This window comes from Globicephala melas, chromosome 4 (assembly GCF_963455315.2).
Source record: "Globicephala melas chromosome 4, mGloMel1.2, whole genome shotgun sequence".
Classification (NCBI taxonomy): domain Eukaryota; kingdom Metazoa; phylum Chordata; class Mammalia; order Artiodactyla; family Delphinidae; genus Globicephala; species Globicephala melas.
In genome coordinates this window covers 1637981-1661395 of record NC_083317.1, presented here as the reverse complement: position 1 = coordinate 1661395, position 23415 = coordinate 1637981, and the positions used below count along the sequence as shown (strand labels likewise).

Here is a 23415-nt window from a genome sequence, read left to right as displayed (position 1 = left end):
CTGAAGCCCACGCGCCTAGAGCCCGTGCTCCGCAACAAGAGAAGCCACCGCGATGAGAAGCCCGCGCACCGCAACGAAGAGTAGCCCCCGCTCGCCGCAACTAGAGAGAGCCCGCGCGCAGCAACGAAGACCCAACGCAGCCAAAAGTAAATACATAAATTTATTTTTTTTAATATGTTAAATCATTAAACAGGAATATTAACTGGGCTTTTAAATTTTAACTAAGATTGAACAAAATGCCTGGACCTCTCTTTTCCTTCCAAAAATCACTTTAGAAAAATATTGAACAAATAGTGACGCTATAAGCATGTTAAAAGCAGCTTTTAGTAACACGTATTGAAATGGTAACTTTTTGGATATATTGGGTTAAATGAAATATGTTATTAATCTCACCTGTTTCTTGTTTCACTTTTAAATGGAGCTATTATAATAGTTAACAGTTACATTTGAGGTCCCCGGCCAAGGCCCTTCTCGCTGGGGAACACCCATGTCCTCCAGGCGATTGCCTGCCCAGCACCGTCCCTGCAGGGCCAGGGTGACTCCCTCCTCCCTGTATTTCCCAAGAGGGCAACCTGCCTTAACATTTGAATTCCTGAGGGGATCGTCCAGTGAGCACCTGCCACTTCCAAATATCCCTCCGCCCCCTTGGCTGTTGGTCCCTGTGATGGTGAGTTTCATGTGTCAACTTGACCAGGTCGTGGTGCCCAGTGGTTTGGGTAAACATGTCTGGATGTCATGACAAGCTCATTTCTTAGGTGAGAGCAATAGTGAAATCAGTGGACTCTGAGGAAAGCAGATTGCCCTCCAAAACATGGGTGGGCCTCACCCAATCAGTTGAAGGCCTTGAGAAAAGACTGAGGTCCCCAGAGGAGGAAGAGACTCCGCCAGCAGACCATCTCTACACTCGAGCTGCAACACCAGCTCTTCCCTGGGAAGCCCGCCCTGCAGATTCTGGACTTGCCAGTCTCCACAATCACGTGAGACGGCTCCTCAAAATAAACCTCTCTGCATGTGTACACACACGTCTCATTGGTTGTTTCTCTGGAGAACCCTGACTAACACAGGCTCCATCGTCACCGCACATGGCTCTCTCCCTCCTGGCCTCTTCACACAGACAGAAGCACTCACCCTCGTGCCCAGGGCACTGGAGAGCAGCTGGCCCCAGCCTGTCTGAAGCTGTTTCTGGAGTGGGCTTTATGCCTTCAAGGCAGATGCTTTATTAAACGGAGTGTCCCTTGTCTCTAGTAAAGCTCCAAGTCCCCAGTGTGTGAGACCCAGGGCCTGGTTACCTGCCCGCTGCCGTCCTTCACTGGTGGAGGCTGCAGGGGTCTCCAGGTGAGCAGGAATCTCTGGGCTGGAGGCTGCAGGGGACCTGCTAGCACAGGACGCCCAGGCAGAGTGTGGGAGGGCCTGTCTGGCCCTGCCCAGTGGTCCTACTGCCCTGGACGCAGCTCAAGGCCACACTCCACATCAAAGCTCTTCCCTAGGGTTTGCACAGATATGCACTCGGTCTCGGAGAGGGCCTGACAATGACTTTATTTGTTAACGGACCGGCCCCTCACATAGGGCAGAACAAAGTCCACGATCTGACAAGGATGGAGAGGAGGACGCTGCTGAGACCTAGGGTCTAGAGGAAGCCAGGAGCCAGTCCAGGGAGCCAGCTGGGCAGTGAGGACTCAGCCCAGGCTGTGGAAGTGGGTGGTTCTGGGGCAGAAGGAGATCCCAGACTGGGCTCAACGCTGCAGAGATTTCAGATGGAATTCAGGGTTGGCCCTAGGAGTAGCTGGCAATGTGCCCAGTCAGCAGCAGACTGAGGCAGGGATGCAGCAGGCAGGGCGGGAGCACACGGGACGGCAGAGCAGGTACACGGAGGAGGAGGGTCTGCGGCAGGACGAGGGGTAGGGGGTGGGCTGGCAGCACGAGGGGGCTGAGCAGGGGGCGGCCTCACAGCACACGGGCTTGCAGCACACAGGTGTGCAGCAGACAGGCTTGCAGCAAACAGGTGTGCAGCACGCAGGCTTGCAGCAGACAGGCACACGGCAGGCCTGCTGGCAGGGGGAGCAGGTGTGGCAGGGGGGCTCGCAGCTAGACTGCCGGCAGCACGAGGCCGTGCAGGGGCCGGTGCAGGCTGGTTGGCAGCAGGGGCTGGACACGCAGCTCACTGGGGTGCAGACGAGGTTCAGGCAGGGGGCCGGGGTGCAGCCGCTGGGGGCATGGCAGGGGGGCTCGCAGCAGCTCTCTGGGCAGTCATCCACCTGCCAGCAGGAGCCGGTGCAGGAGTCACAGGGACCAGGCAGGCAGAGCCGCTGCCGTAGCTCAGGGCGCTGGAGCAGATGGACAGGGTGGACACGGCCATGGTGGGGGCGGTGGCTGGAGGAGGGTGAGAGAGAGAGAGAGAGAGAGAGAGAGAGAGAGTGTGTGTGTGTGTGTGTGTGAGTGAGGTGCTCAGGGCTGTCCAGCTTTATAGCCGTCCTCTGTGTTGTGTGTTGGCATGGCAGCAACTTGGTGAAGCCTTTCCTTCCTTGTTAGTGTCCTGCTCTGTTTTGCAGCTGTCTGTAAATGCCTTTCCTTCTGTGTTAGTGTCCTGCTCTGTTTTGCAGCTGTCTGTTCTTTCCTTCCTTGTCTGTGTCCTGCCCTGTTCTGGCAGCTGTCTGTAAATGCCTTTCCTTCCTTGTTTGTGTCCTGCTCTGTTCTGGCAGCTGGCAGCTGTCTGTAAATGCCTTTGGCTGGTGAGGCTCCTGGGTGGAGGTGGGGCTCTCCGGACCTGCGTCTGTCTCCAGAGGATAGACAGTAGGAATCTTTTTGATGTTTTTGCAGGGACAGTAGCAGTCAGGTGACTCTCGTTAGTGACAGCCCTCTGCTGCACTGGGGGCAGGGGCTGTTCTTGTAAACAAAACTCCTGCTCCAAAGGAAGGGACAAGCAGGAACAATCCCAGAATCTGGGCTTTGAGGCGAGGGAGGTGTTTTCAGGTGTGGACAGGTCTGGCCATGCCCCCACTGGCCTGGCCACAGGGTGGGATGCACTTGGTGAGCAGATGCTGCTGATTGTGGAGGGAGGTGAGGGGGCCTGTGTCCACAAGGAGTGAGCCCTGGGGCAGGTGTGAGGACAGGTGTCCTCCTGGGGCAGAGACTGGCTCACAGAGAGGGGCAGGGATGCAGACGCAGGCTAGCGCAAAGAGAATGACCGTGGGGGCAAATGCCTTTCGCTTCATTGCGGCTTGAACGTCTATAGAACCTCCCCTGATAGAGTCTTAATGCTCACACCTTCCTCCTATTCTACAATATCAGGGGCTCCAGACAACATCAGGGGTTCCTACAGCCCCTGGGTGCAAATTAGGACAAGATCTCCTCCCTCAAGCACTCCCCCTCACAGGCAGAAGGATGTGGTGGCTGTGACCTGACCCTCTGTTGTCAGTTCCTGGAGTCTCTGTCATAATATACGTTCAGTAGCAGAGCCTTGTTGTCCATGGGGCCTTGTCCACAGACACCTGCACCGTGTGTAGCAGCCCATGCCCCAGTGCTCGGTCTGCACCTGGGACCTAGTGACCTCTGGCCGTGGTCCCTCGTGTCCTCACTCTTCAGCCACTGTACTGTCCCAGGTCTCTGAGGGGCAAGGGCAGGGCCCTTGGTGATGTGCTCAGCTGTAGGCCTCTGCAAGAGTAGCCAGGGCTCCATCGGGGACTTGTTGGGGGTCAGTGGGCTTCAGGGTGAGGCTGATGGGTGGGGCTGGGAACTCTGCTGGAGGACCACATGGCAGTCAGACTGCAATGGAAAGATATTACCTCAAAGAAATAACAGCTTAAAACTGTCAAAGTGAAAAACTCCAATCTACAGATCCAGGAAGCTTGATGAACTTCAATCTTTTCAACACAAAAGATTCACAAACAGGCATGTCATACTGAATATGCTAAACGTCAAAGACAAGGAGGAAATATCAAAAGCAGCAGGAGAAAAATGCTGAGTCACTCACAAGGGAAGCCCAGTAAGATTAACGGCTGACTTTCCATCAGAAACGGTGGAGACCAGAGGCAGTGGGACCATGTACTCAAAATGCTCAAAGTAAAAATTGTCAATCAAGAATCCTATATGCAAAAAAGCTATTTTTCAAAATGGAGGAAAAATATATTCTCAGATAAATAAAAACTGAGAGAATCTGATATTAGGAGACTCATCGTATTAGACATACTAAATGGAGTTCTTCAGGCTAAAAGCAAGTAACCCCAGACAGAAATTCCAACCCACAGGGGAAAAAAAGATGCCAGTAAAGTTAATTATGTAATTAGAAAAGACAATACAAATGCATATTTTTTTCTTGTTTCTTCTCTTACTTGATTTAACACAATTTATAAAACAATATATTATAAAGCATATTGTATAAAACAATATGTATACAATGTATTTTGGGACCTATAGTCTAGAAATTCAATATATTTGACAACATCAGCACAAAGGAGGTACATGGGAGCAAAACTGTACTGGGCAAAGGAAATTACAGCAGATGAGAACTCAGATCCACAGGAAAAAGTGAAGAGAACCAGAAATGATAAAAAGGCTAGGATAACAAAGGTTTTGCATTCCTTTCTTCTCTAAGCTTCTTAAAAATCATAAAAGTATACTAAGTAATAATTATAACAATATATTCTTGGAATTTTAACATTTTAAGACGAAATATTGTAACAGGAAGGACAAAAAAGACAGGAAGGGATAGAGTTACATATAAAAATGAGCAGTGTTTTTATATATACCTGGAATTGAATTGGTATAAATTGGAAGTTGATTCTGATAAGTTAACATAAGTACATGATAGACCCTAGAGCAAAGGGAAACTTAAAAATATATGATGAAAAAATCATTAAAGAAATAATATTGCTACATTGGAAAGTATTTACTAAAAGCAAAAGAAAGCAGTAGAAAAGGAATAAAGGAACACAATTACAAGAAAGACATGAGAAATAGGAAACGGAAAAGTGAAATAGCAGACATCAATCCGACCACAGTTGATGCTCATTATTGTTATAGAAAGTCACTGTGAACACTGGATTAGCAAGTACTCAGCCATTGCTTCTAGGGGAAATAAAGATTTAGGTTCCTGTGAGCCTCTAGCCTCATTTTCATCAGCTAATCAATACATAACCTTGTGTTATGTGAGTTTTCCTTTACTCTCATGAAGAAGCTTCTGACACCAGGTGTGTGGGTCTTCACCCACCCCAACAAGTTCTCTGACACCATAGGAGTGTCCTACAAGTCAGTTCAGTTCTGACCCTAACCAGAGTCAACACAGACCCCACAGGTTAGGTTTCAGTTGCACAATACTGCCCCCGGCTTCAGATGCCAATTACAAGTAGCAGGCACCCGGGTGACCCACAACTTCTGTCTGACTTGGCTACAGATTGGAGGTTCCCATGACTCCTTGAATAAGTTGCTAGAGCAGAACCCAGAAAAACAGTTTACTTATTATTGCTGATTTTTTACAAAGGATATTTTAAAGGATGCAGACCAACAGCCACATGAAGATACAGAGGGTGAGTTCTGGAAGGGTTCTGAGTGCAGGAGCTTCTGTTTCCATGGAGTTGGTGTGTTTCACCCTCCTGGCATGTGGACGTGTTCAACAACCCAGGTGTTCTCCAAGCCCTGTACTTTGGGGATTTTTATGGAGGCTTCATCTTGTAGGCATTGATTAACTCAATTTCTAGCCCCTCTCCCCTTTCTGGAGAATAGGAGATGGGGCTGAAAGTACCAAGCTACAAATCAAGGCTTGGTCTTTCTGGTGACCCTCTCCCATCCAGGAGCCCACCAAGAGTTGCCTTATTAGAATAAAAGACAACTCCTATCCCAGGAAATTCCAAGGGATTAGGAGATCTGTGTCAGAAACCAGGGTCAAATACCAAATATTAGCCAGGGTTAGATAGAGAGATAGATAGATTTAGATAGATATGGTATTATTTCACAGTGTATGTTTAATATTTATTGTTGATTCATTATCACTGAACTCACTTCCAACAGCAACATAATTCATGCCTGAATGGCACTTACCTGATGCACGTATTTTCTTCCTAATGCACATCACAGCCTTCTTGCACTTAGGAACACTAGACAGCACTTCAGCACTATGTTTGGGAGCCATTTCAAGCAGCAAGGTCACCAGTGAAAAGCACAAAAATGTGAAGAACGTAGCTCTAAATGACAGCAAAAGGGCACTTGTTTACAGTATGAGCTGAAGCAAGAAGGCAGAGCATTGCCTTGTCATCCTCAGCTGGAACACGCATGTTGTTCCCATGACATCAAATGTTTTGCAGCTCTATGCATGTCCATGAATGACTTGGGAAGTGCCAAAAGTATTGATTTGGGGGTTACAAATCAATTTTAGAAAGTAGGTGAATTTTCAAATACAAAATCTGTGAATAATGAGGATATATCAGTAATAACATAAAAGCAAATAACGCAATCAAAAGGCAGAGATTGTTAGACTGCATAAACAAACATGATTCAACTATATGCTCTCTGCATGAGACATACTTTAGATTCAAAGATAGAAATAGATTGACAGTAAAAGGATAGAAAAAGATACATCATGCAAACAGCAACCACAAGGAGATATTAATATTTTACTAATATCAGATAAAATAGACTTTAAACAAAAATTGTAACTAGAGACAGGCATTTTATAATAATAAAAAGTCAATCCATCAGGAATATATAACAATTATAAACATACATGCAAATAATAACAGAGCTTCAAAATACATAAAGTTAAAACTGACAGAAACGAAGGGAAAAATAGTTCAACAATATTAGTTGAAAACTGTAAAATACCAATTTCAATAATGTATAGAACAACTAGAGAGAAGATCAAAATGGAAACATCAGACTTGAACAGCACAATAAGCCAACAAGACCTAACAGACATCTGTAGAACGCCCTACCCAACAGCAGCAGAATATACATTCTACAGAAACACACATGGAACATTCTCTAGGGGAGAACATATGCTAGGACAGACAACAAACCTCAATAAGTTAAAAAGACAGAAATAACACAAAGTATGTTTTCTGACCACAATGGAGTGAAATTAGAAATTAATAATTGAAGAAAGTGGGACGTTCATGAATATGTGGAAACTAAACAATACACACCTAAATAATCAAAGGGTCAAAGAAGAAACCAAAAAGGAAATAATAAAATACTTTAAGATGAGTGAAAACAAAGATCAAAATACCAAAACTTATGGGATGCAGCTAAAGCACTTCTTAGAGGGAAATTTATAGCTGTAAGTACCTATATTAAGAAAGAAGAAAGATCTCAACTCAAACCTAACCTTCCACTCTAATTAATGGATCAAAGACCTAAATATAAGAGCTAATTCTATAAAGCTCTTGGAAGAAAACTTTGGGATAAATCTTTATGACCTCAGATTTGGCACTGGATTCTAAGATATGGCACTAAAAGTATAAGCAAGAAAAGAAAACGTAGGTAAATATGACTTCATCAAAATTAAAAAGTTTTGTGCTTCAAAGGACACCATCAAGAAAGTGAAAAGACAACCCATATAATGGGAGAAAATATTTGAAAATCCTATATATGATAGGGCACTTATATCTAGAATACATAAGGAACTCATAACAACAATTAAAAAGGCAAATAATCCAATTAAAAACTAGGCAGAGGACTTGATTAGACATTTCTCCAAAGAAGAGACATAAGTGGCCAATACACACATGAAAAAATACACACCATCATTATTCATCGGGGAAATGCAAATCAAAGCCACAATGAAATACTGCTTCAGGCCCACATGGGTCGCTAGAATCGAGAAGTCAGATAATAACAAGTGTCAGTGAGGCTGTGGAGAAGTTGCAACCCTCATCCAGTGCTGCTGGGAATATCAGATGGTGCAGCTACCTTGGGGAAACAGTCTGGCAGTTTCTAAAAAGTTAATCATAAAGTTACCCTAAGACTCAGCAATTCCACTCCTAAGTATATACCCAAGAGAAATGAAAACACATGCCCCTACAAAAATGGGTACATGAATGTTTATAGCAGCATTATTCATAATAACCAAAAGGTAGAAACAAGCCAAATGTCCACCAACGATGAATGGGGTGATCAAAATGTGCTATATACACACAGTAAAACATGACGTGGCCATAAAAAGGAACGAAGCGCTGATACACGCTACATCACGGGTGAACCCTGAACACGTACTACGTAAGCTAGTTACAAAGATCATATATTACAGTATATGATTCCATTTATATGAAATGTCCACAGTAGGCAAACCCGCAGATACAGAAAGTCAATGAGTTGCTGCTTAGTGCTGGGGGTAGGGAGTGGGGTCGTCGGGGGGGAGCCAGAGGGCTTGGGGCTTCTCTCCGAGGTGATGAGCGTGAGTTACAACGTGCTGTGGTGAGGGCTGCACTGAGCCGCTGACTGCACCGTACACCACTGAATCGCGTACCTCAGACGTGTGAATCATATCTCAGAGAGCCTGTTAGAAAGTTACTGAGCATGACAGTAAATAAAGAGATGGAGCTGACGGCGAGCCAGCCCGCCAGGGGACCCACAGGTTGGAGGCTTGTTCAAGAAAGCAGGTGACAAGCCAGACTTTCACCTGAGAACTGGAATTCACATGAAAAACAAGAGGAAAGTGGAAATCACAGAACTGAAAATGCAATGGCTGCAGCTGAAAGCCCAGCAGCTGTGGGTTTGACAGCAGATTGTTCAGAACGACGAGCCCCCGGGGGGTATCAGGATGGAATCACAGTCGACAGAAAACCAGCTGGGAGAACCTTGGCTGTGAGAGAATCGGGGATGCTGACTCGGAATGGGAAGGATTGGTCACACGCCCAGGAAGTGCCTTGTCCTGGGCCCTGGGGAAACCTCCGGGGGCGCTTCCACCCTAGCCGGGGACGATGGGAATGTTAGCTGGATCTGCGGAGGATGGGACTGCAAGTCACAGGTAAACAGACGCCAAAAGGGTATGTTTTTGTTATTTTGTTTACATTTCCTGCTAAAGGATGTCAAACTAAAAACTCCGAGCCTTATCCCTAGCCTTTGACAGCTTAGCACACCAGAAAATTATAATTGCTGTACAGACTCCTAACAAATGGTCACACAGGCTCTGCTTGCATACTCACAGTGATGGGGACCTCACTACCTATCAAGGCCGGCCACTCTTGACCTCTTGACCGGATCAGTCATGCCCTTCGCACGCTCTGGCGTTGAGAACGTGCAAAGGTACTGGAGGGGGGGGTCATTCTACAGGAAGAGTGGGAAGTGTCACTGACCTTAGCGGGGAGACTGGGAACTTTCAAGGTTACGACGATGGAAAATTCTTCCGGGAAGAGGTCGCATCTGAAGAAAATCCTTGACGCAGGAAAGCTCAGGTCGTGGGGGGCAGCGGCTGAGAGCTGAAGTCCTCGCGCACCTTGGACCTGTGTCACCGTGACCCCGACCGCAGCGCCATCAGGAGGGACCGCCTCTGCCAGGATGTCCAGGGGCCGCAGGTCTGTGTCAAGGAAATCACACGTGGGTTATGCCAGCGCGTTTATGGGCGCGCCCAGGTGTGGGTGTCCGGGCTCTGGTCTCAGTGTCCTGCAGGGTCCTCGAAGGAGCCCTGTGAGCAGGACGTCATGATTATCCCGTGTGGACTGAGAATGTCTCCTGACACATCGGAAAACAAAGGATGTTTCAGCCGTCAAGCCATCACATTACAGCCGCCCCCGGCATGCACCCTGAGGAGACTCAGGACGGGAAAACACGGGATGCTGGCCCCAGGTAGCTGAGGTGCACATCAAAGGAATGATTTCAGGGCTTCCCTGGTGGCGCCGTGGTTGGGAGTCCGCCTGCCGATGCAGGGGACACGGGTTCGTGCCCCGGTCCGGGAAGATCCCACATGCCGCGGAGCGGCTGGGCCCGTGAGCCATGGCCGCTGAGCCTGCGCGTCTGGAGCCTGTGCTCCGCAACGGGAGGGGCCACAACAGTGAGAGGCCCGCGTACCGCAAAAAACAAAAGGAATGATTTCAGTGAGCCCAGACTCTTGCATCTTCCCATACACAGAAACACACTGAATTCCTTAACTTGAGATGTCTGGTTTTCTTTCATTAACAGCATTCTTTTGATGGTCTGACTACCTGGTTTTTTTACAAAACTCCTCTGTACCCTGGCTCCGCCCTGACCTCGGAGCCGTCCCTCAGACCCACCTGAGATGCTGTGTCCTGGTTAAGTCCTCAGTTTTGTCCGCTGAATAAACCATAACTCTCAACTTCTAGGTTGTGCATTTTTTTCAGTCGACGCCCGTCCATCCCGTGAGCAAGCGGGGGCACCAGGGGTTCACGACCCGCCCGGGTCCGCCGTGGCCCCTCCTCCCCACCCTTCCACCCCGGCCCCCAGGGTTTTGCTGCCATTACCAAGTCAACCACCAGGCGCTGTGCTGGTTGTGCTGGGGCACAGGGAAGCCCCCACCCGGCCCCAGGGAGCCCGTGGTCCTGGGAGACAGGCTCGCGCACGGAAAGCGTCCAGGGTCTGAGACAAGGCAGGCACGGCATCCCCGAGCCCCCGGCTGAGCCGTCTGCGACACGGCCCCGGTGGTGCCGTCGGAGGGCAGGGCCCCCGACAGGACCCAGACGCCGCCCTGGCCTGGGCACTGCCTTCCGCACACGTTGTAGAGGAGCAGACCGGCTCCTGCTCCGCAGTTCAAGGTCATCAGAAACAAAACGCACCTGGGCCCAGATGATAGGAAGGGAGAGCGGGCAGTGCAGGGAGCACCTGTGACTAGAGGCGGAAACGCACCTGAGCCCAGATGATAGGAAAGGAGAGCGGGCAGCGCAGGGAGCACCTGTGACCAGAGGCGGAAACGCACCTGAGCCCAGATGATAGGAAAGGAGAGCGGGGAGCACAGGGAGCACCTGTGACTAGAGGCGGGGTTCCAGACGGCCCACCCGGCCCCGCAGTGGAGGGAAGTGCTGGCTCGGAGCAGAGCCCATGGCTGCCCCTTGGACCCTTCCAGACTCGGCCAGCATGTGTCAGGCCGTGGCCTGGGACAGATGGCAGACACATGCGAATGAAACAGCCGTTCCCCAGAGCCGTCCCCCTCGGGGTCTGGCGGTCCTGCTAAAGGGTCTGAGCCTGACACAGGGGTGCTGGCCCTGGAGCCAGCGGTCAGTGCACCACGGGGATCGGTCAGCAAGTCAGCAGGGCTGCGGCCATGAGAGCAGAGGACGCCCCCTCTGCGCTCCCCCCGCGCTCGGGCCTGGCCCCCACCCTCGCCGGGGCTGCCCCTTCCCCCGTCCAGGGACTCACAGCGGCCAGAGGGCGACCAGTGCGGCACCGAGGGGAGAGTGCGGGGGGAGCAGGGGCGTCACAGACGGGGGCCGTCACAGACGGGAGAGTGCGGGGGGAGCAGGGGCGTCACAGATGGGGGCAGGTGAGCTGGAAGACAGGAGCTCATCTTCTCCATTAGTCAAGGGAATTTAGGAAACAAGAGGTCTCTCCGAACCCGTTCAGAGGAAAGACACCGAGCTCACAGAAGAGAGGAGGAGAAAGCAATTCAAAGTGAGAGCGTGAAACCTGGAAGGAGAGGTCAGTGACGAGAGGGGCCAGAGCAACACACTGCGGGGGGAGGGGCGAGAGGACAGGGGGCTCGTATCCAGGACACCGGGGATTCTTACCAACACGGGAAAGAGGATGCACTGTGCACGCAAGGAACTGGGCTCCTGAACCCAGACCACACTCGCTGCCCCGCCCCAGCACTCAACATGGTACAGAGTTTGGGGCCATCAAGCCGGGACACAGTCAGGGACGCTGACGTCCTCCTGCAAAGGGGCATCCTCATGTGCCCGGAGGCACCCACGGGGTGTGGACACGCCCGAGAGTGCGGGGACCAAGGGCAGGCTGGACGGCGGTGGGCGGCCCGGCTGCGTGCAGACCTGGACTCCGGCCCGAGGCTCATGCCAGCCTGGGGGGACAGCGAGACCGAGGGATGTGGCAGCCTGAGCAGTGTCTGGGAGGACGGGCGTGCGAGGCCCTCTGGGGGACGTGGGGAGGGAGGGTCAGCAGCTGCTCTGTGACGGGAGGGCAGGGCACTGTTGTCATTTACGCCACTGAAAGCGAGAAGCAGCCTGGGAGGAAAGAGCATCGTTCCTGGGAAAGCACCTGTGTGTAAACTGAGACGCTCGCAGCTCGGCGCTCTGATGTACTCCAACATCAAGGGCGGCGGCCACCCCGAGGCTGCTGTGTGTGTCGGGGACGGGGTCCCAGAGAGACGCCAGGGAGGAGTCTGGCATCTCAGGGGTGGAGGGGTGTCCGTGTTCTGGGGGACGGACCCTGACCCAGCCTCGGGCTGCCCAGGCCGGGGGTCAGATTCCACATCCTGTGTGGTTGTGCCTGGCTGGGGTCCCTGGGGAGCACGGGGCTCTAAGTAAACACTGTGCATGCTAAATTTACCCACAAACTGAGACACAGGGTACGTGGGCCCTGTCTGGCAGTGGCCCGCCGTCGTGGTTTTAGCTGTGGCCCCACCAGCGTCTGGCCCCTTCTTCAGGAAACGTGGGCCCTCCACCAGGCAGGCCGTTCGGCTTCCAGGACATGCCTCAGCCCGGCCAAGCCCCAGGCACCGGCAACTGGGGGGACCCGAACACGGCTAATCTCAGTGCGAGTCTGTCCCTCCATTGTTTAACTGAAACAGCCTCTTCCTGGTCCCCCCCCCACCCCCCAGAACCCATGCAGGCCCGAGCGGCCTGTGGCCTGGCAGGTACTCATCCACACGGGCTCTCTCCACCTGAGCCTGGTCCACACACCCACACACCTGCCGAGGGTTCTCCAGGTTAACAGAGACAGTGCATTCGTGCCTTCCTGGGAAAGCCCCGCTGGACGCAGGAATGAGTGAGTGACCGAGTTCACAAAGGTCAGTGCCACCTCGGGACGTCCAGATGCCTGAGTGATAGACTCCAGCAAGTTAACCGACGGGACATGTACACTGGCACCTGCTGGACTCATGCTGACGGGCTGGACAGACAGACAGACAATGGCCGAGCCGTAGACGCCTGGCCACAGAAGCCTGACCCACAACCTCGGTCGCTGCTGCCCGGAATGGCCAGAATGTGGCCGGTGACCAGCAGCTTCCCTAACTTTTGTCCCCACGTCCAGTTCAGGACCCCACGGAGAAAACCGGATCTGCTCCCTAACCAGGCACATGGGGCGCCGCTGCTGGTCCAGCCCCAGCGTCCCTCGCCGACAGCCTCCATCAGGCCGCACCCGGGCCTCCCTCTCTCCACTCTGCCACGCCCAGGTGACGCTGGTGGGCCCCTGCCAGAGCCGGCGGGATAAACAGCCGGGCTTGCACTCATTTGCATGGTCTTCGTCTGTTCCACAAAGGCTTCTTGAAATGCCAGTTTCCAAAATAAAGAGTCGTTGCCCTGTGGTGCCTATAATTTAGCAGAGAGACTGTGGCGGCCACAGGGAGATGAACTGAAAGCTGGCTACCAGCAGGGCCCTGACCTAGACCTCAGCATCGTAAGATCTGGCCCACGACTGACCCGCTGCACCTCTCCGAGCCTCAGTTTCCTCATCTGTAAAATGGGAGGGTGGCGACTGTCCATGTCAGGGGCTCAGCTGAGATGGAGAAAGAGCTGAGCCGCCAGGTGTCGGAGGAGCCGATCACAGCAACAGGCAAAGCGGGAGGAGAGTGAAGACTTTAACCCTGTACTGCGACAGTGTCAGCAAGACCCCCCCACCCCCCGGAAGGGCACCAACGGGCGTGCCAGGGAGCCCAGGACAAAGCCACCTGCAGTCTGATGAGCCCTGGGGCCAGGGAGGGAGCGGGAGGAAGGGCCACGAGTGGGAAAGCACTGGGGCGTGGGCCAGAGTGGGCAAAGTGTCTTCACAGGAGGCCTGAAAGGAGGCAGGGGGTGCAGATGTGCCTGTGAGTGTGGCCGTGGCCATGGCCGTGGCCGGTGAGGCTGTGCCCCAGGTCTGGGGGGAGTGGGCAGCGTCCTTGCGAGGCCTGTGGTTGGCCTGCGAGATCTCTCAAAGAAGTTCTGGCCAGAAGCCAGGCTCCTCGTGCCCTGGAAAAGTCCCCCGGGGAGGCCCCCCGTGCTGGGGGCCGTGAAGACCGGGGTTATTTGGTGAAGGGGCAACTGCCTTATGCTGGATGCACAGGTATGAGCCACAGGCCTGCAGCCAGGTGGACACCTGGCCAGCTTCAGACAGTCTCTGAGATGGGCCCCTCCACTGGGGGTGGGGAGGGAGGGAACGAGATGACCAATAAGATCCTCTTTCCTCTGTGGATTTCGTTCCGTTCATTGGGTGCCCAGGGACCAGGACAATTCATTTCCAAGAACTTAGGTGAGGCTACTATTAGGTGTGCCCTGCGGGACAGTGGGACTGATGACACTGCCATAGTGACAGAAGAGTCCAGTTTGGGCCCAAGAAGAGGCAGATGGACCAGTGATGGGGAGGTCCAAGGACTCAGAGACCCACGCAAGCGGGGATGACTCACGGTCCGGGCTCCACGCAGATCCGCGGAGGGTGGACTGATCAGTGGGTGGTGGTGGGAAAGCTGGGCTTTGGTGGGGGGAGAAGCCAGGCCCGATTCCTCCCTGAACAGGACACAGGTCATCAACTCCAGGTGGGGTGGAAAGTGGGACTTCCATATCAGAGGGAGAAGTTGAGGGCTCTCTTTGCGACCTGGGGTTAAGGAGGATTTCTCAACACTGCACACAAACCATCAGAAAGAAGCTGGTCCGTTTGCTCACATCAAAACAAGGATTTCCGCTCGATAAAGGACACCACGGGCCATGCTGTTGTCACGGGACAGAGCAGGAAGGGGGTTTGCCGTTCTTAAAACAGACAAGGGGTGAACACACAGAAGGAACAAGGCACCCAGGACACCAGCAAGGAAAACATAAGAACAATCCTTACCCCAAAGGCAGGCAACCTAAGAAAGAAACAACTCAAATATGATGAAATCTAAGTCAATATAGTCAGTGTAAATTAAACAGTGGCAAGGTATCACTTTTCTCCTATTACACTGGTTAAAAAAGGAAACAGGAAAAAATATAAAGATGGAGCACAGAAGCAACCTAAATGTCCATCGACAGGTGAGTGGATAAAAAAGCTGTGGTATGAAAAAATATACACAATGGAATACTACTCAGCCATAAAAAAGGATGAAATAATGCCATTTGCAGCAACATGGATGGACCTAGAGAGTATTACACTAAGTGAAGTCAGTCACACAGAGAAAGACAAATATCATGTGATATCACTTATATGTGGAATCTAAAATATGACACAGATGAACTTATCTACAAAACGAAACAGACTCAGACATAGAGAACAGACTTGTGGTTGCCATGGGGGAGGGGGTGGGGGAGGGAGGGATTGGCAGTTTGGGCTCAGCAGATGCAAACTAGTATATATAGAATGGATACACACCAAGGTCCTACGGTAGAGCACAGGGAACTCTATTCTATATCCTGTGATAAACTGTAATGGAGAATAATATGAGGAAGAATATATATATGTATATAACCGACTCACTTTGCTGTACAGCAGAAATTAACACATTGTAAATCAACTAGGCTCCAATTTAAAAAAAAGATGGAGCACAAAGGGGCAATTGGCCCGTCCCTGTTGTGTGTTTAAATCTGCTTTTCTTCACTTGCTTTAAAGGACGTCAAGGAACGTGGAGTGAGGCAGGGCTGCTGGGCTTCGAACGGGACCTGGGCTCTCTAGGCTGGAGCGTGAGATGTCCCTGGGGTATCCAGAGCCTAGAAAGCCAAAGGCCACATAGTGACCAGGCCATGGAAGCTACAGGGGAGGCACCGAAAGAGCAGGACACCGGCGATGAGCAGTAGACGTGACACAGCCCCCTGGGCGGGCTCAGGCCGCACACACATCCACGCTTCCAAATCCACACACGTCCCCTCCCTCAGTCATCCTCCAGAGTCTGTGTTAGCCCCCGGGAATGCCTGTCCTTGTCCAGCGGGCCAAGCAGAGTGCAGAGCGACAGCCGCTGCCTTTGCACCCAGCTCCCCCGGGACCCGCTGTTTCCCACGGCAGCCTCTGTGTTGACCTCTCGGAGGCTGGTCTCCCCTTTCTTGGGGATCTGTGGGAGGGGTTGGGGATATTGCCGGGCAGACAGGAGCTGCTCCCTGAATGGGATTGCCTCACAGGGACTGGGAGAGGGACTGCCCACCCCTCATGGTGCGGTCAGCCCTGCGCCGGGCCACTTTGTGGGTCAGTTTGTAACTTCCCCCCTGAATTTGTGAGAGCATCTGTGTCTGCCTGCAAGAGGGCAGCTGCCAGGGTTGCCAAGTAGGTCTCCTGAGTGAGATCCACGCGGCTGGTAAACAGCTGACGTGAATTCACTTCACATAAACAGGCAACAGTGCGTCCAGGACGCCTTAGTCAGCTGACGCAGAGAAGTCCGCACGCGGAGCAGAACCAGTCCATCTCCAGGCCCAAGCTTGCCAGCTCCAAACCCGAACCTTCCTCAAATGTTCTCCATTGGGTCCAGCAACTGCATGGCCTCACCAGGCACATGGACATTCAGGAGGCGAAGATAGCGCGCGCGCCACGCAGGCGGCAGGGCTGGCACAGGGACGAGGGGGTTTGGACAGGATGCTCATCTGCCCGCAGGGTCCCGCCCACAGAGGCATCTCCACTGATCTGAAGAGCCTCCTCCCCGTCTTCTCCTACCAGGAGCCGAGGTGGGCGAGGCGAGGATGAGGGGGCAGCCCCGACTTCAGAGACCTTTGCAATAAAAACAATGCTCACTCCCGCTGGGCGCGATCATTCTTTGATCCAGCCAGCTTTCCGTGTTCCCTTATCGCACGTCCTCCAGGCGAGGGAAAACGTGAACAGCCATGATGAATCCGGATGCGGTGGCCTCGGGCTGCAGAAAGTGGAAGTCCAAACACTGAGCACCCAGAGGCTCAGCTGCCCCCAGATCCTGCTGCGCGTGAGTCCCCCTGATTCTACTGTCCTTAAAACTTGTGTATGAATCAGCAATTATGGAATCAGAGTGAAAGGGGCCATGGAGATCAGCTCGTTCAACGCCTCAGATTATAGACCAGGATGGTCCGCACGGAAAGGATGTGTGGGTGCAGCTGAAGAAGAGGAAGGTGTGTGGTCCTAAGTGCTTCCATGAGAAAAGAATAAAGGTACCAAACCGACCATCGAGGCTTCCACTGAAGAAACTTGAACAAGAAGAGCAAGTGGAACCCCCAGTGAGGAGAAGGGCAGAAATCAATGTGATTGAAACAAAAGAAAAGTTCATTGAAACCAAAGCTGGTTCTTCAAGAAGATCAATAAAATTGACAAACTTCTAGCCAGACTGACAGGGAAAAACAAGAAGGAACAATGTATCAGTGTCAAGAACAAAAAATGAGATATCACTAAACATTTTTCAAAAATTAAAAGGAAGCAGAAATAGACTCAGGGACATAGAGAACAGACTTGTGGTTGCCAAAGCGGGGTGGGCAGGGTAGGGATGGATTGGGAATTTGGGATTAGCAGATGCAAACTGTTATATACAGGATGGATAAACAACAAGGTCCTACTGTACAGCACAGGAAACTGTATTCAATATCCTGTGATAAATCATAACGGAAAAGAATATGAAAAAGAATGTATGTATATGTGTACAACTGAATCACTTTGCTGAGCAGCAGAAATTAACACAACATTGTAAATCAACTATACTTCAATAAAATCAATTTTTAAAAAAGAAATTAAAAGGATAACGCAGAGACTCTACAAACAACATTAGGCCTATATATTCAAAACCTTAGATGAAATGGACCAACTCCTTGATAGGCACAAACTGTAACCAAGCAGGACCCTGTGGGGCCTTCCTGGGACAGATCGCCCCCATGTCCTCCACCTGCCTCTCATTGGTAGAAAAACTTTAGCCTCCTAGGCCTTCCCTGAGTTCCAAAGAATACATTTAATCAGAGAAGTGAGAAAATGTAGAAAATTCAGTCAAGCAAGACAAAGTAATAATAGTTTAGTCATTAAACAAAGTCAAAGAACTTTAGTTCCTCCTCAAGGGCTGTAGGTAATATCCTGAGTCACACCACCGAGTTGTTTCACAGATACTGAAACCCCACCAGGTGGAGGAAGTTAACTGCATGCTGACCACAAGCATGTGGACTGCAGACTGGTTGGAACCAGTAGGCTGAAGATGCTGACTCCCGATGACCTCACCACCAACGAATCACGAGATGATCACACACCAAGCTCTTTCCCTCACCCCGTCTTTAGAAACCTTTCCTGAAAGCCTTTGGGGAGTTCAGGTCTTTTGAGCGTTAGCGACCCGAACTCCTTCCTTGGCGCGTGCAGTAAACACTGCGCTTTCCTTCACCACAATTCGGCATCAGTGGATTGGCTTTACTGTGCCTGCGCAAGCGGACCCAAGTTTGGTTCAGTAACGAAACTACCGAAACTCATGAAAGAAGAAACGGATAACTGGCATTTCCATATCTATTAAGAAAACTCCAGTTTCTTAGAAATTCCTACTAAGTATCTGAAGAAGACAAAATGCCAACTCTACACCATCTCTTGTAGAAAATGGAAAAGGAGCTTGCCAGCTCCCACGATGAAAACCGTGTTATCAAAGCCAAAGATGTTACAGTGAAAGAGAACTACAGACCAATACCCTCACGAATACGGATATGAAAATCCTGAACAAGCTATTAGCTAGTCAAATCCAGCAACATGCCAGAAAGACAATACATCACAACCAAGTGGGGTTTATCTAGCAACTCAAGACTTCTTCAGTATTCAAACATCAATCGATGTGGGTACACAGCACCTCTCTATACTAGTTTCCCAATTTCCTGTGAATCTGTAACTATTTCAAAATAAAAAGTTTTAAAAAATCAGTTAATGTAATTCACCATGTTAACAGACTTACAAAGAAAACAATATGATCATCTCAGCAGATGCATAAAAAGCATTTCATGAAACCCAACATCCATTCATGATAAAATCTCTCAGCAACAGAAGAGAACGTTCAGCCTGAGAAAGCTAATCTGCAAAAAACTACAGCTAACATGATCCTTAACGGTGGAAGACTGAAGGCGTTCCCCCAAGTTCAGGCATGTGTTAGTTGACATACATGCACCTCCTTGCTCTCTCCACCAGGGGGCATGGGGGAAGCGACACCCAGCGGCAGTGAGCACACCTAGCTCCAGGCCTTGGTTTCTAAACGCCACCATCCACTGCAAGGGACCTGGGCTCCTTGGAGAAGCGCTTGACTCCAGGGGTGCTGGAAGGGTCCAAGGGACAAATGAAAGAGCTCCAGTGGTCAAAATGTCAGAGAGGGGTCATGGTCCCAAACGTGAAGCAATTCGAACAAGAAAATAATGATAATATTGTAGTAGAACTCAATAAAATTAACATTCTTTAGTCCATAACAGGACAAATAAACATATTGGGGGGGAACAACTCTTCCTTAGAGAAGAATTTTAATTACTAATTGGAGATGGGCCGTAGAAGTAGAAAATGCCATTAGCACACGGTAGTCACCATGCTGTAGGCCTGATCCCCAGAGGGTGCGGAACCACAGGGCAAATGCTTCAGCAGAAGGAGGATATCCGCAACGTCTCAAAGCATCTCCCCCAGATATTCATTAATTACAAAGGGAGAAATAGTCACATCTTCAGTGATTAGACATAACAACACCAAGTCACCCCTGCTTCACTGGACACATTAGTTCTGTGGATTCTTCCCCTAAATGTGACAGTCCAAGTCCAATCATAAGAAAATGTCAGACAAACCCAACTTGAGGGACAGCCCACAACACACCTGATCACTGCTCTTCAAAAGTGTCATAGTCACAAAGGATAAGGAAACTGTGAGCCATTGTCCCAGACTAGAGCCAACTGAGGAGACCTGATGAATGCACCGTGGGGTCCTGGAACAGAGGGAGGACACTCCTGGGAAGCTGGTGAATCCGAAAAGTCTGTCCTTAGTGAACAGTAATGTCCCAGTGCTGGTTTCTAAGACTTGGTAATTGATCTACAGTTCTGTGCGACGTTATCACTAGAGAAACCTGGGAGACGGGCATATGTGAATTCTCTGTACTCCTTTTAGGATTATTCCATAAAATAAACTAAAAAAAAATCAGCCCATGAGCTCAAACCACGCCTGGACTGACAGAAATTTTGGGTGTGCTCCAAACCTGTCAGGCCACCTGCTGCCTGCACCCCGCCCTTCACTACTGTCCCTGAGAAAGAAGAAAGTCAACACCTGCTCAGCTTCTCCTTCCATCCCAGACTCTGGCCAAGCGTCAGCCTCAGAGCAGGGACAGCACTCATGAGGGGCTGAATTGTGTCCCAACGGGATGCTGCAGCCTCAGCGCCCGGCACCTGTGAATCTGACCTTATTTGGAAATAGGGTCTTTGCAGATACAATCAAGATAAAATGAGGTCTTGGGGGCGGCCCCTCATCCAACCTGATTGGTGTCCCTACGAAAGGGGGAACTTTGGACGCAGACAGGCACACACGGAAAAAGCCCTGTGAAGGTGAAGGTAAAGATCAGGGTGGCGCTTCTACAAGCCAAGAAGCCCCAAGAATTGTCAGAAAAGCCCCGGAAGCTAGGAGACAGCCTGGGGCAGGCTCTCCCCGACAGCCTTGGAAGGAAACAGCCCTTCCGGCACCTTGACCTCCGACGTCGGACGTCCAGACTATGAGATACATTTCTGTTGTGTGAGCCGACCCATCTGCTGTGCTGTTACTGCTGCCTACAAAGCATGACTCACGTTATCTTTATTTAGAACCCAGATACACCTCCTCTCTAACCTTCCAACCACAGAGGCGCATGACCTCATTCAGCCAGCTGGGCGACCCCAGCAGCGCTCACCCTGACCAGGGGCCAGGACCCAGTGCCCACAGACACCGGCCCCGACTTGCAGCACCGCCTAAAATGGCAAGGTGACTTACACTCCACCCTGGGGTTTCTTTCTAGGACAAAAACGAGTAAAGGCGTCCCAAGCCAATTTCAAGAGTTTTGTGAGCTGAGCAATGACTCCTGGAACGACAAAGCTGCCGCTTTTTCTGTGGACCTGCTCTCAACAGCAACCAGGAAGGGAGGGTGTGGAGCCTCCCCAGGACAGCACACACACCCAGGAGGGGGTGAAGCCGACAGCCGAGCACATCACACACACACACACACTCACACCCTCCTCCAGCCACCGCCCCCACCATGGCCGTGTCCACCCTGTCCGTCTGCTCCAGCGCCCTGAGCTACGGCAGCGGCTCTGCCTGCCTGGTCCCTGTGACTCCTGCACCGGCTCCTGCTGGCAGGTGGACGACTGCCCAGAGAGCTGCTGCGAGCCCCCCTGCCGCACCCCCAGCGGCTGCGCCCCGGCCCCCTGCCTGACCCTCGTCTGCGCCCCAGTGAGCTGCGTGTCCAGCCCCTGCTGCCAACCAGCCTGCACCGGCCCCTGCACAGCCTCGTGCTGCTGGCAGTCTAGCTGCCAGCCCCCTGCTGCACCTGCTCCCCCTGCCAGCAGGCCTGCCGTGTGCCCGTCTGCTGCACACCTGTCTGCTGCACACCTGCGTGCTGTGAGCCCGTGTGCTGTGAGGCCGCCCCCGGCTCAGCCCCCTCGTGCTGCCAGCCCACCCCCTGCCCCTCGTCCTGCCGCAGACCCTCCTCCTCCGCAGCCCTGCTCTGCCGCCCCACCTGCTGCCCCGCCTGCTGCGTCCCCGCCTCGGGCACGTCCCACAGCTGACCGGCACGTCCCCCCAGGGCCTGCCAGGTGCTATGGGCCACCCCCACCTCTGCCATTGCCAGCCACCAGCCACCCTCAGGATTTAACCCAGCACGAGCTGTGGTCTACACCTCTACATGAGTGTGAGCTGACCTAGGACCCCAACAAGCAGGGCTTAGCCCATCCGTAGCCTCCAGATCAGGCCCAGATGAACCTGAAACAGCCCTCCCCTGTTACTGCGGGTCCCCAGGTTTCTCCTGAAAGCGATGGACACCGCTCTCCCCCCGAGTCTTTGGGGGTCTTGCTCTGCTCCGTCTCTGCCCCTCCTGCTGCTGTGTGGCCTCCGCTCCCCTCAAGGGGTCTTGAGCTGAGTGGACAAACTCTCCGTCCTCCCCAGCTGGCTGCATGTTTCATTGCTTCCGGCCTGGGGCTGACGTAAATAACTCCGGCCTCAGCAGCCTTGGAGCCAAGCCATGCCCTGGGAGCATCTCCAAGGGTGCTGAGCTTGGAGGCCCACCCCGTCGGCCCCAAGGCCCTCGACTCCTGCGTCTGTACCTCCGGGCAGCTCTGGGTGGCTGTGCTGTGTGTCTGAGATTGTGGTGGCCAATGCCGCCTGGCCAGCGGCCCCTTGGCGAGAGGGACCCTTGCCCCCGGCCTGGCTCTCCCTGGTCAGCCTGAGGACGCGCGGAAGGCGGGGCCCCACTGGCTCCTGGCCTCCTGGGACGCAGCCGGAGTGGAGCATTCCTGCTGACCACCAGCTGCGCCTGTCCCTCCAGCCCTCCTCGAACTGTGAGCTTTATTCAATCTTCAAACGTCCCAACCTGCTTTGTCTGTGCCACATAGACGAGTGACGATGCCCCCTCCCCAGCCCCGGCTCCCGGCTGGGTGGGGAAGAGGCCAGCAGGTAGGTGACTTCCAGGGCCCACACTCTGGGGCCTGAGGGTGACCCTTGGGGCCGGTCTGGATGGGGCCCCCATGTTTCCTGGAGCCCCAAGCTTCCCATGGCCAGCCCTCATTCCTAACCAGCCTTCCCCCCACCTCCACCCTCCCCCCAGTGCCACCTCTAGCTCTTAACCCTACCCTGCTATTGACGTGACCCCTCCCTCCCTCCCAGGAGGACATGAAATCCAGCAAGACTTTCCCCAGAAGGAGGGGGGTCAGCAGTGAATGCCCCCTTAGCGCAGGTCTGAGAGATCACCTGACCCTCCGGTGGGCTCCCCTGGAGAACCGGGTCCAGACTCCCTGACTGGCTTCTCCAGTGCCACTATCCCCCAAACGGGGGTCCTCAGGGAATCTGTCGGTGGAAGTAGGGGCCTCCTGCAACTAGAACTGGGTGGTGGAAATGGGTACAGACAGACTAGCGCCCTACGGCCCTCCTCCTACATTCTGGGGCTGCAGAGGGAGGTGGGAGTCCTGAACCCAGCCTCCCCTGGGGCCCCGCCCCTCCCCACCACTCTCTAGGGGACCCTGCCCCTGCCTCCTGGGACCCTCGTATGGAGGAGAAGGTGTGAGAAATCAATTCCCCCAGCTATTACAGGGGCCAGAAGATTCACTGGGGCTCTGCCCACCAGGGCCTCTTCTATGCCAACCCCACCAGCACCCCCATCCCAGAGACCAGTGAACTGTGGTGCCCCAGCTTCCTGTACGCCTTGGCTCCTCTGCCAGCTAGTGAAACCCACAGGCCCCTTCTCAGAAGCAC

The 23415-nt window shown here is 52.3% G+C and overlaps 2 protein-coding genes and 1 pseudogene across 2 annotated transcripts in view; 1 reads left to right on the top strand and 2 right to left on the bottom strand.

Moving 5' to 3' along the window:
* TSPEAR (thrombospondin type laminin G domain and EAR repeats) overlaps window positions 1-23415 on the bottom strand; it is a 60234-nt gene that overhangs the window by 30416 nt on the left and 6403 nt on the right. The window contains exon 2 of the mRNA XM_030835585.2: window positions 9285-9505. Coding sequence (XP_030691445.1) covers window positions 9285-9505 — 221 coding nt within the window. The remainder of the gene's footprint in view (window positions 1-9284; window positions 9506-23415) is intronic.
* On the bottom strand, window positions 1800-2356 carry LOC132597218 (keratin-associated protein 10-3-like). The gene is given in 2 exon segments (XM_070045399.1): window positions 1800-2300; window positions 2303-2356. Coding segments are annotated over 2 exon segments (555 nt in total).
* On the top strand, window positions 21209-21737 carry LOC115841548 (keratin-associated protein 10-3-like; annotated as a pseudogene).